At 36.3% G+C, this 18,816-nt stretch overlaps 1 protein-coding gene across 4 annotated transcripts in view; it reads left to right on the forward strand.

Annotated features, from left to right (window-relative positions):
- Wdfy2 (WD repeat and FYVE domain containing 2) overlaps window positions 1-18,816 on the forward strand; it is a 252,580-nt gene that overhangs the window by 193,440 nt on the left and 40,324 nt on the right. For all 4 annotated transcript variants that reach the window (XM_078016064.1, XM_078016063.1, XM_078016065.1 and 1 more), the window contains exons 4-5: window positions 7,310-7,364; window positions 12,713-12,863. In XM_078016064.1, the coding sequence (XP_077872190.1) occupies window positions 7,310-7,364; window positions 12,713-12,863 (206 nt within the window). The remainder of the gene's footprint in view (window positions 1-7,309; window positions 7,365-12,712; window positions 12,864-18,816) is intronic.

The raw sequence follows: 18,816 nt of genomic DNA on the forward strand, positions 1-18,816 counted from the left end.
AACTTACACTACACAGGAGCCTAGGGTTGACCAGAAAACATGCATTTGAGAAAAAACATACAGTATTGCCTGTTAACTTGTGTAGACTGCAAAAGCTGAGTACCAGTTTGATTCAGCTAAGGTGACCTCTGTCACAGACAAAATCCCTGGCATCTACCTGACAGGTATATTTTTGTTAGAAACTAGTAGAAAATAATGACAGTTCTATTGAAACATTCCACCAGAGGGTTGTGATTGGCATGTGATATGTGTACTTAGATATGAGCCTGTTGTACTTTCTTTAATGATAGGGCATGCTAGCAACTTTTAAAAATGTGTTGCCCAGTTAAAATAATATTACCACCCGATTGATTGATTCTGCAAGGCTGAATTTTCATAGGAACTCAAAGAGACAAAAGAATTAAAAAAAAATCCACACATTGATAAATGTTCAAATACAGGTGGTACTTTTGGGCCAAGGTGAGAATAGTAATAGCACAGTTCCTGGAAGCTCACAACCTCACTCCCTTTCTTCATTTTTATTCTTTACACTTCTTTAGCCCAAAGTGTTGGCTGCTAATAATGTTGCAACTTAAATAACCTCACCATTTTTCTTCCTTTCTTCTCTTTCCTTAATTTGATCCCAAATAGCACAATAGCCTTTTTCTTTTCCATCTAAATTTTAGGAATGGAATGATGCTCCATTTTGCTTGTAGAGTTACCAGTGTGTTAAGTGTTCTAGGTAGCCAGTGCCTTATCCAAGATCCATTACCTCTAACTGCCATGAATCAGGATATTAAGTGGTAGGTAGCCTCCCAGGAACTGTGCTATCACTATTTATCAGCTTGGCCCCAAAGTACCACCTATAAATATGTCTTTTTTTTTTTTTTTTACAAGTTGATCAAGATAATAACTTCTTAAAACAATTTCAAAAAAAAGAAATATGTGCAACTTAGATGAAGAAAATTATAAAAGTTTGTTAATATACATTTAAAAATATCTTTAAATGTCAGTAATACTCAGTTTGTAGGATTAATGCAATTCCAATAAATGCTCTTAATGTGATATTCTTTTTTGTTATTTAAAAAGATTATTTTACTGATCACTTAATTACATTTTTATTGGTCTAATTACATTTTTAAGATGGGAAATTAGGAAATATATCATTATTTAATGCATATTTTTTTATTCATAGTAGTCAAATCATTTTTCTTGTACCAAAAAAGATTAGCAGTCAACAGAACAGAGTTAAATGACATCTAAACAGACTCAATTATGTGAAGAATCTAAGAAAATGAAAAGAAGACATCTCAAGTGTAGATGTGAAAAAGACTATTAATAAATGGCATAAGGCCGTTGGTTCACTCTTAAGAAGAAGATCAGTTTAATCCTCTCCTTATGTCTTATGCCAAAATAAATTCCAGAATCTTCAGAGTGGCTCTATATGTATAAAACAAGGCCTTAAACAAAGAAAAACCAAAACCAAGAAGTAAATAGACACTTAACCTATGATAAGCAAAAAAAAAAAAAAAAAGTCATTGAAATCCTATAGAAGTAGGAAAAAAAGGGGGGGGGGAATGCCAAGGACTAATAAATATTGATGTGTTAAAAGTTTTAAAGTTCTTTTTTATCTAAGTTGTGATTTTAGAATGTACATATTTACTAAAGTTGAATAAAATAGTCACTCTTATACACTGATGTAAGGGGACTTGAATAGGCACAATTTAGAAAAGATATTAGTAATATTTATCCAGAGTTTTAGAAATGCTGCACCTTTACATTAGTAATTTAATGTCTGGAAAACCACCCTAAGAAACTTACAATATAAACACAAATTATTATTAATAAGTATATTGTTATTTAATAATAAATCATTGGTGTCTTAGAAATATAGCAAGGACTAATTAGATCAAAATCCTATATGTGGCCTTATTATGGGATATTATGTAGCTATTAATACTTCTGATTTCAAAGACTATTTAATCACATGGGAAATGCTCGTGTGATAATGTAAGGTTAAAAGGGAGAACTTCAAAGCAGCACAAGTGGGACTACCTTCCCCTTGTACGTGTTGGTATAGATACCAGTGGTGTTATGGTCTAGATAGGAGGTGTCCCCCAAAAGCTCACGTGTGAGACAATGCAAGAATGTTTAGAGGAAAATGATCAGTTTCTAAGAGCCTTAACCTAATCAGTACATTAATTCCCTTGATAGGGATTAACTCCGTGGTAACTGAAGGCAGGTAAGGTGTGCCTGGAGAAGGTGGGTCATTGGGGTATGCCTTTTGGGTGTATATTTTGTCCTTGGTGGGGGAAGTCTCTCTCTGCTTCATGGTGCCAGGTCCTGAGCTACTTTCCTCCACCACACCCTTCTGCCATAATGTTCTGCCTCACTTAGGGCCCAGAGCAATGGAGCCAGCTGTCTATGGGCTGAGACCTCTGAAACCGTGAGTCCTAAAAATTGTTCTTGTCAGGTCTTTTGGTCATAGCAGCAAAAAAGCTGACTTAAGGGGGAAAGATTAAAGAGCTGAATTCTCTCCAATTCTCTTTTATTTCAGAGAATTTTTAAAATAGGGCCAGCTCCTTAAATTTAATGTACAAAAGATAATATTTATTTTGCTCTACTCTTCATAGAATATGTACTTACTGTGTGCCAGATGCTGCTTTATATGCTTTATAAACATTACCTCAGTCTTCACAATAGAGGAAGAAAATGAAGCAGAGATTCAGACAGCTTGTCTAAAATCATATTAATAGCATGTGTTTTAGCTGGGGTTTAAATCAGACAGTTTGTCTCTAATTGTCCAAACTCTTGACCCCTGTTCTGCTTTTCTTAACTTTAAACCAAAACCCAAAAAAGCACCAAAATGGAAAACTGCAGACCAATAATATTGTGGACAAGTGTGTGTGAAAATTCTTTTAAAGTATTAGCTCATGAACTGCAGCAATACAGTAATAGAAAAGTTTACACAATGGCAAGTTGGGATACCTTCAGGAATTCAGGAATGAGTCAGTCAGTATTAGGCAATTTATTAGAATAATTAATTCTATAAATTGAAGGATGTTTTAAGGTTTGTATAATAGATACAAAAACACATTTAATTAAATTCACCAGCTACTATTAATGAAAACTCCGGATAAAACTAGAGATGAGTACCTAAACTTGGCCAAGGTTGTTTTTCTAACGTCAACAATCAATGCCATATTAAATATTATGATAACATACTAAAATATGTGTTATTCCAAAAGCTATTTTTAGTATATATGAAGTTGAAATGGGAAAAAAATTTCTTTGAAACTAATAAAGAAAGATTGTGTTTAACAATCTGAGTACATTCCTGATGGTAAGCACATTAAAACTGAAACAGTTTTTTTCAAAATTAAAAATTCAAACATCTAGTACAATTTCAACTCAGAATGCTACAATTATTAATTAAAAATTTTTAGTACTGCAGAATATTTATTAAATAATATCAAAACTCAGAATATCAGGAGAGAGAATATTGTCAATGTATGTATTATGCAAAGGATTACTATCCCTAATAATCAAAGACCGGAGACAAAAGGGGAAAGGAAATGCCTAGGCTACACCATATCCCCTGCTTCCGATTTTCTCTACTTGTTTCCTAGACCCTCTGGGTTCTTTGTTCCACCCTGAGCCCAAAGCCTAGAATATCTGGTTCCTCTGCCACTTTCTAGGTGCACAGAAATGTGCACTTTCAGAGCACAGCACTCCTAGGCTGAAGATCCGACTTCCCCAGTGGCTGCAAACGGACTAGGTAGTACAACTTTCTAGAAGGAGGGGGAAGCTAATGTCCCCTGAGCTATGATCAAAATTCAAAGGGAGAGGGCTGGCAGATAAATTTCTTCTCCATCCCTCCATCCCTTAGTGAATTCTTTCTAGACCTACCGTTTCAATTCTGTCTATCTAGAAACCTTCTGTGAGCTTAAGAACAGCCAACTTGGGAGTGATACACTGTTCATCTTTTTCTGCTTTGCCTTGCTGTTCCCTCACTTACACTGCTGGTATTGCATCTTCAAACAAAGCATTAGACTTAAGCTTTGCCTGAGGGAACAAAATAAAACAAGATTTGAACAGAGATATCAAAGAACAAGAAAATAAAGTGGCAGATGAACATTATAAAAAAAGTTCCAGTTTATAAATGGAGTAATTAATACCCATTAAACCACAATGAGGTTCCTTTTGTGTGAATATGTGCATCAGTTTGGCAAAAATTGAAAATATGAGTAACATCCAGTACTAGTGAGATGTGGGAAAATATGCTGTCTTACAAAATGGGTAGGGGTAAATGACTACAGCACTTCCTAGAGAATGATCCAGCATGTTTAATAAAACACTAAATGTACATAACCTTGAGCCAGCAATCTTTCCCACATCTGCATTAATTCATGTGGGTATATGTGCAGAAACCTTTCCAATAAAAAATGGTAGATGAGTGGAATGTCCATTTAAAGGAGCAAGGACTTGAATAATGGCATATCCATTCTGTGAAGTATTATAGAACCATCAGAAAGAATAAGTTAGAACCATGTGATTTCTAGAAAGGTAGCTATGACATATTTTAAGTTAAAACAGCAAGTTAAAGGTACCATCTATAATGTGATCCTAGTTTTATACAACAAAACAAAACCCTATCTACATGTGTATGTTCATAATATGTCTAGTAAGTGTTTAAAAAATGGTGTGGAAAGATAACACCAGACTGTTAACACTGGTTCCCTCAAAAGAAGTGAGGTTGAAGGTAGAGACAGTTATTTACTTTTCCTTTGTATATCCGATATTGTCTGATATATTAAAATGAACATTAAAATTAACTGAGTGATAGATTGGTAAACAGTTGGATAGTAAGGAGGAAAAATAGAATAAAAGAAAGAAGAATAGAAATTATTTTTATCCAAAATAATTTAAAGTGTGTGAATCTTTGATCTAATTTTTCTTTGATTGGTTAATCCTAAGGAAGTAACTAGTTTATAGTCAGGCTTTTATATTATATTGTTTGAATGTTATTAGATACAATCTTTTTAAAACTCAAATTTAGCAATGTCTATCAAAATTTTAATGGTCATACTCTGATCCCAAATCATGTTACTTATAGAACTTTTATAGGACTACTACTCAATTTACATAAAAAACAAAATACATTTAAATGAGAAAAATAGGAAACAATATAAATATATTCCTCAGGGAAAGAACATTACAGTATTTTCTGTGCATTCATTAAAAAGAATGAAGTTTATGAATATGTAGTCTATTAGTAATACATATGATTTGTTAAAGGTAAAAAGTATGTCCAAGTAGTTTAACATTTTTGTTTTATTATAGGTATTATTACAATAATACTTTTCATACTATCTTATCTAAACAAATGGTACCATAAGGGACCTTTAAATGATTATCCTTATAGATTTTTTAGAAGAGCGTATGGTTTCTGTGACCAAAAATAATAATGGAAAGTGACAAAATCTCCCAAATTTTATTCATGATTATGTATTTGTATTATCATAGGAAAAGCAAATGAACAAAAAATTGGGTTCACCAGTGTCATGAACTGGTAATATTTAATTTTGTATGTATATTTTAAAATTCTAATGTGCAAACCTGCATTGAGTTCTTTTATTTTGTATTTTGCCTTGTTCCAAGAGGAATTGAGGTATCTTTGCCCAGCCAGAGAACCATTTCAGTATATTTAAAATAACATGAACTATATGAACTCAGTAAACATTTGTCCAAATAGTAGTATCTTTGGATAGCAAATATACTGGGGGAGGGGACAGTTCTATATAGCACACTATATCTATCCTTTGTAGTATGTGGGGTTTCACCCAAACATCTGTGTAGACAGTGATGCACATGTGGAAGTGTGTTTGTGTGTGTATATGTAGATATGTGGGCCCTCTGACATGTGGTGCTCAGTGCTGTGACCCGTTCCGTGGAATGAAAGGTTTGGTAATGAGCTGCTTCTTGGGCCTGTGCAACCTTCTCTACCCACAGTGTCAATCAGCTCCTTATGGGCATACTACTTTATTTCTTTAAAACTTAGTCTGCTCTACCCAGTTGTGAGTCTAAACTCTTCAGAAATGAGAAATGGATATGGTGCTACTCCTTGAAGGAATAATGATATGAATTTAAAAAGTGACAGGTTGAATAATGTTATTACTGAGAAAATCATTGTGAAGGAAATCCATTTGTAGACAGGCTTTGTAAGGGGGCTGGGATGGGAAAGTGGAGAATGAAAGAAGCGTGGTTGCCTGGTATATTCTCTCACATCACCTCCTGCTTTATCTTTGTGACATTTATCACAGTAACAATAAAATATTTTTTTCTAAAAAGTTACATAATCTGTGTGAACTCAGTAAATACCAGATAGCAATAAAGGAGTTTATGTATCTGTCCTCCCACCTTTCTTTTTAAAAAATCATCAGAGAAAAATTCTGGATGCTTCCAAATGTTGTGAAAAGATTTATTGTTCTGTTTTTAAGCTCGGATGAAGGCATTGCTTTATTACACTTTGCAACTTTCCTTGTGTTTGACAACTTTCTTTTTCTTTTTAAGAATAAGTGAATATTTTGCATGTGGAAGAAGCTAAAGGAGTCAAAACAGGGCTGGGCCTCCTGAATATTTGGTTGACTTCCACATGTGCATCACTGTCTACATAGATGCTTGGGTGAAACCCCCACACAGTCACCTTTATGTGTCCCTACAAAGGGTGTATACAATGTGCTATATAGAACTGTTTATCCCTCCAGTACATTTGCTATCCCAACTAATCTCATTGGATTGGGAGGCTGACTAATATTGATGTGTTACTTACTATGCCAAGGTACTATGTCATGCACCCCAGAGATACAAGGAATGAGTAAGATGCAGTTTCGAGAAGTTTATAGTAAGGGGAAATAAATTGCTAACATTAGAAATATCTACTTTATTTATCTAGTAGAAAATTGCCATCTATTTGCTCACTGACCAGAGCCTTGCAACTTTTCAACTGTGGCACCATTGAGAGGAAAGGATTTTGAATCCAGTTTAATCTTTAAAATTGACCAACATCAAGACTCTGAACTTGATTCAGTTTTTTTCTCGTGTATGCACAAAAATAGTCAACTTAAGAGTGGTGAGATAAAAATTATGATGCTTGCATTGGATCATAATTATGGTTGCTTTTAGAAACAAAAATGCTGAGGCAATTGGCAAAATAATGTTAGGTATAATTCTGAGACGATTTGGACTTTCTGCAATCTGATTTTGCCAAAACATAGTTATTCACTTAAAAGAATTTCCTTTTGATTAATATTTTTCTTTTCTTTTGCAGGAGTTTATTTTGTCAGAAGATTATAACAAGATGACTCCTGTGAAAAACTATCAAGGTAGGGAGTTAGTGTTTTATTGCCCAGACTTTAATATATTACTTGGTGATTTTCACTGCCACTAGAAAAGACTTTCTTGTCATGGTCAAAGGAACAAAGCAGAGCAACCTTGGAGGTAAATATCACAGTTTGTGAATTAAGTGCTGAGGCCCAACAAGTTTGGGTGACTTGCCTGTGATCCTATAGCATTGTGTCTCAGAAGAGTCTTTTGAGCAATGCTAAACGTTAAGATTATGGCACTCTTGGAGACGGACTATATTTTGCATTGTGAGATGGCATGAGCTTTTAGGGGTCAGGAATGGAATGTTATTGTTTGTTCTAAAATGTCCCCCAAATTTTCATGTATTGAAAGCTTGGTCCCCAGTGCAACAATGTCCAGAGCTGGAAATTTGGAGAAGTAATTGTATCATGAAGGATCTGACCTCATCAGTAGATTAATCCATTGATAGCTGAATGGATTACTGGGAGGTTGTGGAAAATATAGGCAGGTGGGGCACGGTTGGCAGAAGTGGGTCACTGGGGGCATGCCCTTAAGCCAGGGACTATATCTTGTCCCTGACTTCTCCCTTTTGAGCATGTGCTTGCTCTCTCGCATGCACTCTCTCTCTCCCTTTCTCTCTCTCTTTCTCTCCCCCTCCCCCTCCCTCCACTCCTTCCTGACTGCCATGCTGAGCAACTTCCCTCCACTATGCCTTTCCACCATGATGTTTCTGCCTTGGAGCTAGTGGAGATGGATTTAAGCCCCTGAAACCATGAACCAAAATAAACTTTTCTTCTTCCAAGTGATTTTTCTCAGATGTTTGCCACAGTGATGAAAAGCCAGTGCAGCTAGAATAGCTCTGTTAATATCAAAGTATATTTCAGAGCAAAGAATATTACCAGGGATAAAGGATATTGTTTCATAATGATAAAGGCCAGTCTGCCAATCCATCACAATGTCATAACAGTCTCAAGTATTTATGTATCCTATAATATCTTTATGTGAAGCAACACCTGATGAAACTTTAGGGAGAATTGAATACTTCCACAATTATAGTCTGAAATTTTTAATAGTCCTCTCAATAATTTGTTGAGTATATAAATATTTGGTATGACAGATAAGCAGAAAATCAAAGTATAGAAGACTTGAACAACAAAGCCAATCATCTTGGTCTAATCGACAGCTGTAGAAATTCCATCCAACTAAAGCAGAATATGTATTATTTTTAAATGTACACATAGCGTTTACCAAGACAGATAAATTTGATGTCATTAAAAAAGGTTCAATAAATTTTGGTGGATTTAAGTCATATATATAAGGTATATTCTTTGATCAGAATGAAATTAAAGAAGGAGTCAATATCAGAAAGATCTCTGGAAAATTCCCAAATATGTAGACACTAAATAACTTTGTTGATGGGTCAATGAATAAAACAAAAGAGGAATTAGTATCTTGAACTGGATAAAAATGAAAGCAAACATACCAGAATTTATGTGATGCTCTTAAAGCAGAACTTACAGGTAAATTTACAGCATTAAGCACCTGTATTAGGAAAGAAGAAAGTTCTAAATCAATGACTTTGGTTTTCACCTTAAAAAAGGGAAAAGAACAAAAGAAAAAAAGGACAAAAGAAGAGTGAGAGAAACAATCTAAACACAAGAATGAAAAGATAATAACAGAAGTTCATAAATAGAAAACAGAAAAGTTAATGAAACTGAAAGCTAATTTTTATAAGATTAATAAATGTGATAAATCTCTAACCAGACTTATTAAATTATCTGGAATTTAATCTACTACTGGAAATAATCTAAGTGACATTACTACAGAGACTGAGTATGTTTAAAGGAAAATAAGAAATGTTATTAATGGTTTCGCGCTGGTATATATGACAAATGAAATGAACGAGTCTTTGAAAGCACAAACTGCAAAAAGACATTCAAGAAGAAATAAATAATCCTAAAAGCTCTATGTCTATTAAAATTAAATAATTTATAATCAAAATATCCCTACAAAGAGAGCTTTTGCGCCAGATGGCTTCACTGGTGGATTTTTGAAACATTCCAGGAAGAAATAATATCATGTATACACAAACTAATTTGAAAATTGAAGAAATTAAAGACTTTCCAACCTGTATCATTCAGCTATTTGTCATTGTCACCAAAATACCTGACAGTAACAAGTTTGAGGAGGAATGGTTAATTTGGGGCTTGTGGTTTCATAGGTTCCATTTGTGGTCGCCTGACTTCCATTGCTCTGGGCCTGAAGTGAGGCACAAACATGGCAGAAGGATGTGGCCGAGGAAGGCTGCTCAGCCCATGGCAGCCAGGAAGCAGGGCTGTGACTAGATGAACCCTCTCAGGGCAACCCCCAGTGACCCACCTCCTCCAAAGTACTACTACCTACTATCTCCCAGGAGTCAATTGATCTGTCAATGGATTAATCCAACGAAGAGTCAGAGCTGTAATCATTGCCTAAAAGCCCCACCTTTGAACTTTGCTGGGTCAGGGTCCATGCTTTCAAAACATAATCTTTTTTTAATATTTTTTTTTTAGTTATAGGTGAACACAATGTCTTTATTTTACTTTATGTGGTGCTGAGGATCAAACTCAATGCCTCACGCATACTAGGTGAGCGCTCTACCACTTAGCCACAACTCCAGCCCCAAAATGTTTGGTTTTTTTTTTTGAGGTAGTGGGGATCTAAAACATAACACAACCCATCCTATGAAATTAGTATTTCCTAACACTAAAATTATACAGAAACAACACAAGAAAACTATAGGCCATCATTCCCCATGAAAATAGATGTAAAGTATATTATCAAAATTTCAGCAAATTCATCATTATGATCAAGTGAGGTTTATCCCAGGAATGTAGTGTCGGATTAATACTCAAAAATTATTAAGTGGTATATTCCCCAAATAAGTGAAAGCAGAGGCTCAAACAGATATTTGTATGCACTTGTTCACAGCAGCATTATTCAAAATAGCCATAACGTGGAAGCAACCTGAAAGTCCACTGAGAGATGAATCCATAACAAAATGTGGTATATTCATACAATGGAATTATTCAACCTTAAAAAGGAAGGAAATGCAGGCACATGCTACAGTCTGGATGGACCTTAAAGTATGCTCAATGACATAGCTAGTCTCAAAAGGCCAAGTAGGTGAAGGATTCCACCTCTGTGAGGTACTTACTGCAGTCCCATTACTAGAGACAGAAAACAGAATGGTGGCCGCCAACAATTACAGGAAAGGGGAAATTGGGAGTTAGTGTTTAACAAGTTCAGAATTTGTGTTTGGGAAGATGTGAAAGTTCTGGAGCTCCAAAAGTGGGTGGTTGTTATACAACAGTGTGACTGTAGTGAATGCTACAGAACTATATACTTAAAAATGGTTAAAATGGTAATTTTATGTTATGTATATTTTACCACAATAAAAATATTTTCAAAGACTGCATATGTAAATTATGTAGTACAGATGTAGTATAGTACCTAAAACAGTTGAGTTTTTAGTAAATATTGAGAAATAAATCAGTGTAGATTTTTTGTATGTTTGGGGGTTTGGAGGTTCACATTTGTTTATTTGCTTGTGTGTGTGTGTGTGTGTGTGTGTGTGTGTGTGTGTGTGTGTGTATGTGTGTGTTTGCGCCCGCTGCGTATTAGATTCAGGGCCTTGTACATGCAAGACAAGCATTCTACCATTGAGCCATATTCCCAGTAAACCAGAATTGACAAGAATGTGGAGAAATTGGAATCCTCACACATTGCTGATGGGAATATAAAATGGTATAGCCACTTTAAAAAACAATTTTTCAGTTCCTTAATGAGTTAAAGCTGCCTTATGATACAGCATTTCTATTCCTAGTTATATACCTGAAAGAACTGAAAGCATATATTCTATAACATGAATGGATGAATGAATGCTAAGAAGCCAGACACAAAAGGCCACATATAGTATGAATACATTTATATGAAATGTCAAGAAAAGTAAGATCCATAGAGACAGAAAATAGATTATTAGTATTTGATTAAGGATGGGGGAAAGGAGAATTGGGGATATTCCATATCTTTTTTAATATTTATTTTTTAGTTATAAGTGGACACAATATCTTTATTTTATTTTTATGTGGTGCTAAGGATCCAACTTAGCATGCCTCACACATTCTAGGTGAGCAGTCTACTTTTGAGCCACAACCCCAGCCCAAAGGCAGTATTTTGATCTTAATAGTGGTTGGGACTCTGAAAAGGAGGGATGTATTGTAGAGAGGTCACAGTATTAGTGCTTCCATATCCTCTAAGATGTTTCAAATGTCAGGTTTCACAGTATCAGGCATTTGTTGAAATGAGTATCCATGGGTGTTCCCTGTGGTTCTGACTATATTGTATGGTAGCCAATCTAAAAGGGCCATCTTGTGAACTTCGGATTTGTTGTAAAATCAGAGCACCCACTTTGCAGGGTAATTGTAATGATTAAGAGACAGAATTCATTTAAATACCTGGCACCTGTTAGGTGCTCAGAAATTGGCAGATGGTGTTATTGCCAGCAGAGTTGCCTTTCTCTCTCCGGACTAACTGTGTGGTAATCAAAATGGGAAACTTATGTCTTCACTCACTAGCATGCTCCTGCCTCACTAGACTGCCAGACAGGTGGTGTTCATTCCAGTCAGCTCTGCAGTGACTGCAGTCCCCTCCACCTCACTCCCTGGAATTGTATAAGAAAGCAAAAATCCTCCCTTCTGTTTTGGTAACTGAGAAGCCACGAGACCTCAGCCTAATGATTCCGCTTTATTGTTCCTCACTTTGCCCATGTGTGAAATAGGGAAATGTATACTTTGGTGTAAAGAATATTTTATTCTCTTCTTATAATTCTGCCCTCCTTTCTAAGCATTTGATTTCCAAGAGAAAGCTGTTTATCTAGAATTTTGTTGAGTCTTTACTGTTTTTGGAAGTGCATGTAAACTGACTACAGTGACTGCATTCAGAAGTCATCCCTGATGTGTTTTGTGGTCATATTGGATCTGACACTCTCTAGTCCAGCAGCCCTACTGTGTTGAAAGTGATGGTTTAGACCCTTGGGTAAAGAACTTTCTGAGTCAGTAATTCTTGGATTGGCACAAGAGGGAGAGAAGGGGAGCATTGGGAAGAGAAGGATCATTTTTTAAAAGTCATAAAAATTCAGGCATGCCTGTCTTTAGAGGCATATTCCTACCTCTGCCCGGAGCCACTGTTATACCCTGTCCCTACAAACAGCTTATACCGTCAGCTTTTTTCAGAATGGGGAGAGGAGAACAATACAACTCTGTGGATCATGCTGTTCCAAACTCTTTGGGTTGCTTTATAGGTTGTCTTCTTGTCTCTTGGTTTTCAGCGCATCAGAGCAGAGTGACGATGGTCCTGTTTGTCCTGGAGCTGGAGTGGGTGCTGAGCACGGGACAAGACAAGCAGTTTGCCTGGCACTGCTCTGAGAGTGGGGAGCGCCTTGGAGGTTATCGCACCAGTGCTGTGGCCTCAGGCCTGCAGTATCCTTTGCTGGACAGAATCCCTCGGTGGGAACTTAGCTGTTGACCTCTTTGATTCTTGAAAATTTGAAATATGCACAGTTTGAAAAATTTTGGTGCATTATTTGTTGAGTTGCCCCCATGTGAATAAGATGCTCAGAGACTTTCCTAAGACACTAGTCATCAGGGGGTCCCCAGGTGGAGTGGACTGAGGTAACTTCATTGGGTCACCCACATCTATAAGCCTCAGCTATCAGAAAAATTATGGTCCATGGAGAATAAAGAATCACCAAAATACAGACTTTGATTTTTGTCTATGAGTAATTTATATATAAATGTGAATGTTGTAAGCAGTTCCTTAGTGCTTGGGAAAAGAGCCACAGGATTTCTATTAATTTTTAAAATATTTATTGAGAAACTACCATGCTGGGACTAGAGTGGTTTAGCTAGTATCTACCTGTTAATGCTACAAGATTTGTTCTGGGCATGAAACTTCTCCATGATATATGGAATAATATTCTTATCTCCCAAGCTGCTAGAGTCCCTATTCTCAGTATGAATCCCGCTAATGCTGGATAATCCCCACTTCTGGGCTCCAGCAAGCAAAGTGTCAACTAGCGCAAAGCATGAGTGAATTATGCTCCCATGGCCAGGAGTAGAGGACTCTGGGATTCTTAGTTTAAAAATGTAGAATCTCTCTATCTTCTGACAAATGAGGAAGTAAGTGGAATCAGATCACCTGTCAACAAAAGTAGGACGGCCTGTTTTTTCATTTTTATCTCCATATTTATGAAACACCTAGTCGTTGATGCTCAACAACATGACAAAGTACATTGCAATTTCTTTGCAGATATATGGTTCTAAGTATATTTAAGTGTATGTATATAAGCCAGTGTCATCTAATTTTTCTCACTGGAAGGGCAAGTAAAGAAGCTAAGAAAGAACATTGTAGAAGGTTATAAAAATGACAAGTTAAAAAGATCAAAGGCAAGGGAATGGGAAGCAAGATAAGCTTATCTTTGAGAAGTTAATACTACCTGTGAATACAAGAAACTCTAGACTTGGCTTTCCTAAAGCCAGTTCAGATAAGTATGATGCTTCAGTTGAAATACATGAATTCGCATGTCTGTAGATTAGTGCTAATATAGTTCTAATGCTGGGGCCCACCCTCTCTGTCTTAGTCCAGGTTGCTTTAATGAATTACCATAATTCATTAAGTGGCCTCTAAACAATACAGGTTTATTTTTCATAGTTCTGGAGGCTAAGATCAAGTTGCCAACAGTTTCCATGCCTAGTGAGGATCAGCTTCCTGCTTCATAGATGAACATCTTCTCATTGAGTTCACACAGTGGAAGGGACAAGGGAGCTCCCTGGAGAGAGTCAGTCTCTCTCTCTCTCTCTCTCTCTCTCTCTCTCTCTCTCTCTCTCTCTCTCTCTCTCTCTCTCTCTGTCTCTCTCTTTAGTTGTAGATGAACATGATTCCTTTATTTATTTATATGTGATGCTGAGGATGAAACCCAGTGCCTCATGCATGCCAGGCAAGTGCTCCACTGCGGAGCTACACCCCCAGCCCCACCTGGAGTCTCTTTTATAAGGACACTAATCCTGTTCATGAAGCTCCACCCTCATGACTCAACACATAAGCTCTACCTTCTAATACCATCATATTGGGAATTGGGTTTCCACATGTGAACTTGAGGGTGGCATACTTAATCCATGCACACCCGTGAACATACGCATTCACACACAAAACTACGGTTGGTGATGCATGTATTAATTAATTGGATTATGGTAATCATTGTACTGTATATACATTTATCAAATCATGACAATATGCCTTGAATGTATACAATTTTTGTCAATTAAATATTTTTTTTAAAAAAACAGGTCTTTAACTCCCTCATTTTTCAGATGAGCCAGTTGACACCCAGAAAGTGTCCCTTGCCTTATTTGAGACCATCCACCTAGTAGCTTGGAGATTGACTACCAGATCCCAGGTCTTCTGCCTTGGACTCCTGCTTTTATCCCATTGTACTTCACTGGCCTAAAGAGAGCAGAACTAGTGGGCCCTTAGGCTGGCTTCTAAGTTATTAGCCAAACCTAATGATGCTTCTTCCCTATGTCTTTTGTTTCACTTACCCAAGCAACGGAGTGTGGGAAACACTGCAGGTCTTATCTTCAAGATGGTGACTTTTTAAACCATCTGAAAATGAAAAACAAAAACCAAATATTCAAGAATTAAACTTGCCCTGATGGTGTTAGTCTATGGTATAAGATTATCACCACCAGATTCAAAAGTCATCATTTTGTAACTTTTTCTTTCGGCCATACCATGTGAATTACCGTGCAGAACATCATGTTATCAGATATCAGAAGCCTGTGCCTATGTGTGTGTACGTGTGTACGTGTGTACGTGTGTGTGTGTGTGTGTGTGTATGTGTGTGTGTGTGTGTGTATTATAGTCAGGTGGTGATAGTGGTGCTGGTGCTACTGGTGGTGGGGTAAGCCTCTGGGCTTCAGTTCTTGGGCTGTGACCATCTAGCCACCCTCACTGTGAAGGCAGAGGGGCGCTGCAGTACTGCAGATAGGCTCTTACAGAAGGTTCCCTGACCCCTGCAAGCTTTCCCTTGCCAGATGCAGTTTTGGAGCCATACTGCCAATCCTTGCTCCTGGCTATTTTTCTAAGGCTAAACACTGATGGCATGATAGTTTTGTGTTTTTGCCAGAGGTCTGAGCCAAGGACTGTGGGACTTTTCTAAAGCTGGAGCTTTTTTCTTGCAGCTGGCAGGTGGATGGGTAGTTAATGAGCAAGCTACTATAGTTCTAGGGTTCACCCCTCCTCCTTCTCTTTTTCCTGCCATCCCACTATTTTACAGAGTTTTAAAAATTTTGTTGTTTGGAGAAGCAAATATGCATTTAAAAATAGTCAAAGTTCAGGCCAAGGTTGTGGCTCAGTGGTAGAGTGCTTGCCAAGCATGCATAAAGCACTGGGTTTGATCACAGCACCACATAGAAAAAAATGAACAAAATAAAGATATTGTGTTCATCTACAACTAAAAAAAATTAAAAAAAAATAACAATCAAAGTTCAAGTAGAGAGTAGAGGAAGACAAACAGACCAACCATTTCTCAAATTGAATTATGAATTTCTGAATAACCTTAGATACTTTGGTTCTTTGGCTACATATGTGAAGCTTCAAATATTAAGTGTCTATAATAGTAATAACACAATTAACAATCATAATAAGGAAGAAAAGAAAAAAGAAGAGAAAAAGGAAGAAAATATATATATTGCAGTCCCTGAGAATATATGAGGTGATTTTACATACATTACTTCATTTACTATCAAACAATAGTGTGCAGCAAAGATGAAATAACCTTATCGTCTGTTTTTATAGTGTAGCAACTAAGGCTGGGTGAGACTGAGACTCAGGAAGGTTACAAGTGGCTTGCCCAATACAACGACTGTTAACTGGCAGAACCAAGATTAGAACTTGGGAATTATAATATTTGGGCTAGTCTTTTGTACACTGGATATAGCAGAATGGGGATATTTCCCAAAGATCCAATAGCAAGGAAGTGGCAGGAAATAGAAACAAATGTATTCCTTCCCTACTTCACTTACTAATCTTTAAATTTGTAAATACTTTCTGTAATATTCAGAAAGTATTATAATGGACACTCTCATCCACTGTTGATTCTTCTCTGCCTCTTTGCTTTCTGCCTCTGTTTTTTATTTACATGTGACAGCGGAATGCATTATAATTCTTATTACACGTGTGAAGCACAATTTTTCATATCTCTGGTTGTATACAAAGTATATTCACACCAATTCGTGTCTTCAAATATGTACTTTGGATACTAATGATCATCACATTCCACCACCATTTATAACCCCTTGCCCCCTCCCTTCCCTCTCCAACCCCTCTGTCCTATCCTTCCGTGCTCCCTTTCCCTATCCCACTATGAATCAGCCTCCCTATATCAAAGAAAACATTCAGCATTTGGTTTTTTGGGATTGGCTAACTTCGCTTAGCATTATCTTCTCTAATTCCATCCATTTACCTACAAATGCCATGATTTTATTCTCTTTTATTGCTGAGTAATATTCCATTGTGTATATATGCCACATTACTTCTCAGAAGATAATATTTAATCAACAAATGTATGAAAAATGTTCACTATCACTAGCAATTAGAGAAATGCAAATCAAAACCACTTTAAGATTTCATCTCACTTCAGTCAGAATAGCAGCTATTATGAAGACAAACAGCAGTAAGTGTTGGCGAGGATGTGAGGGGAAAGGCACACTCATACACTGCTGGTGGGTCTGCAAATTGGTGGAGTCAATATGGAAAGCAGTATGGAGATTTCTTGGAAAATTGAGAATGGAACCACCATTTGACCCAGCTATGCCTCTCCTCAGTTTATACCCAAAGGGACATAGCCACATCAATGTTAACAGCAGCACAATGCACAATAGCTAAACTGTGGAACCAACCTAGATGCCCTTCAGTAGATGAATGGATAAAAAAAAAATGTGGCATATATATACACAATGGGATATTTCTCTGTTTTCTAGAACATTTTAAAGCATATTCTAGACCTGAAGGAAGACCTGTTGGTATCTTGTTTTTGACGGTGTTTTGATCATATTTTTTAGTGTTTTCACAAAAAAATAATTCAAGAACTCTTCATTTTCGGATTTTCTTCATGTTGGAGATATTTCCAAAATGTCACTCTGTATGGGCTAGGGCTGTGGCTCAGTGGTAGCACACTTGCCTGGCATGTGTGAAGCACTGGGTTCGATTCTCAGCACCTTGTGTAAATAAATAAAGGCCTATCACCAACTAAAAAAAAAAGGTTACTCTGTAAAGTGAAATGTCTTCCCACCAAATGTAATCTCTTAGATTTATTCATAGGCAGATACACAGTTCTGAAAAGCTATTAAGATTATCTCAATTTCTTCACATCATAGTTGATGGCAGTCACTCTAAGCTTTGAGGTTGTACTACCATTTTATTCTAACCCTTTTATAAATAGATTTTGTTGGATTCATGACGTTCACAGAATAATGCTATTCACTCGTCATTGTAAAGACTGTTTAGTGTCAATTGAGTTTGTTTTCATCTTCATTCTTATAATTAAAATAAATGTAAAGCAGTCATTTTCCTTATCAACCTTATTAACTATTTTACATATGTCTGAGAACTTTCTGGCTCATCATGTCTTAAGCTCATCTTGTCTTTTTTCTGTATCAGTCATGTAATTATCTGTTATTTAGTGAGGAATAATATTCAGAGATATCTATGAAATAATATATATGTGTTACTTTTTAAAATAAAATAACTTATTATATTTCTAATTCAAAATTTCAAATTTAACATGGTAGGATTTTTAATATATTTTTATATATTTATTTTTTAGTTGTAGATAGACACAATACCTTTAATTAATTAATTTATTTATTTATTTATTTATTTTTAATGTGGTGGTGAGGTACAAACCCAGGGCCTCGAATATGCTAGGCGAGCGCTTTACCACTGAGTCACAACCCTAGCCCCACATGATAGGGTTTTTACTTCTTCATTTTTGAACTTGTTTCTTTGATCTTGGGCTGAAAATCTTTATTCTTAAAACATCAACATAACTCCTTATTTGCTTTATCCGATGGCATTATAATGACAATAAGACTACTGAATGATATTTTGAGGTTTAGATGTTCTTTTATCCTCAGAGTATATGAGTTGCTAAGCACTGTTGACCATAGAAGCTTGTAAGAATCTCAGTGTCTAGAATTTTTAGTGAGGGCTGGTCATGTAGACAGCTCCCACCTGGCACATACCAAAATTCCTGATGCACAAAAGGAAAGCAGGTATTCAGCATAAGCTATATTGTTGGAATAGTTAAGACACATTGAACCATTCTTATCAGTTAATGGTGGGAACTTGCCCCAAATCCAGGTTCCCAGACAC

The sequence above is a fragment of the Ictidomys tridecemlineatus genome, chromosome 6 (assembly GCF_052094955.1).
Source record: "Ictidomys tridecemlineatus isolate mIctTri1 chromosome 6, mIctTri1.hap1, whole genome shotgun sequence".
In the NCBI taxonomy this organism is placed as follows: Eukaryota; Metazoa; Chordata; class Mammalia; order Rodentia; family Sciuridae; genus Ictidomys; species Ictidomys tridecemlineatus.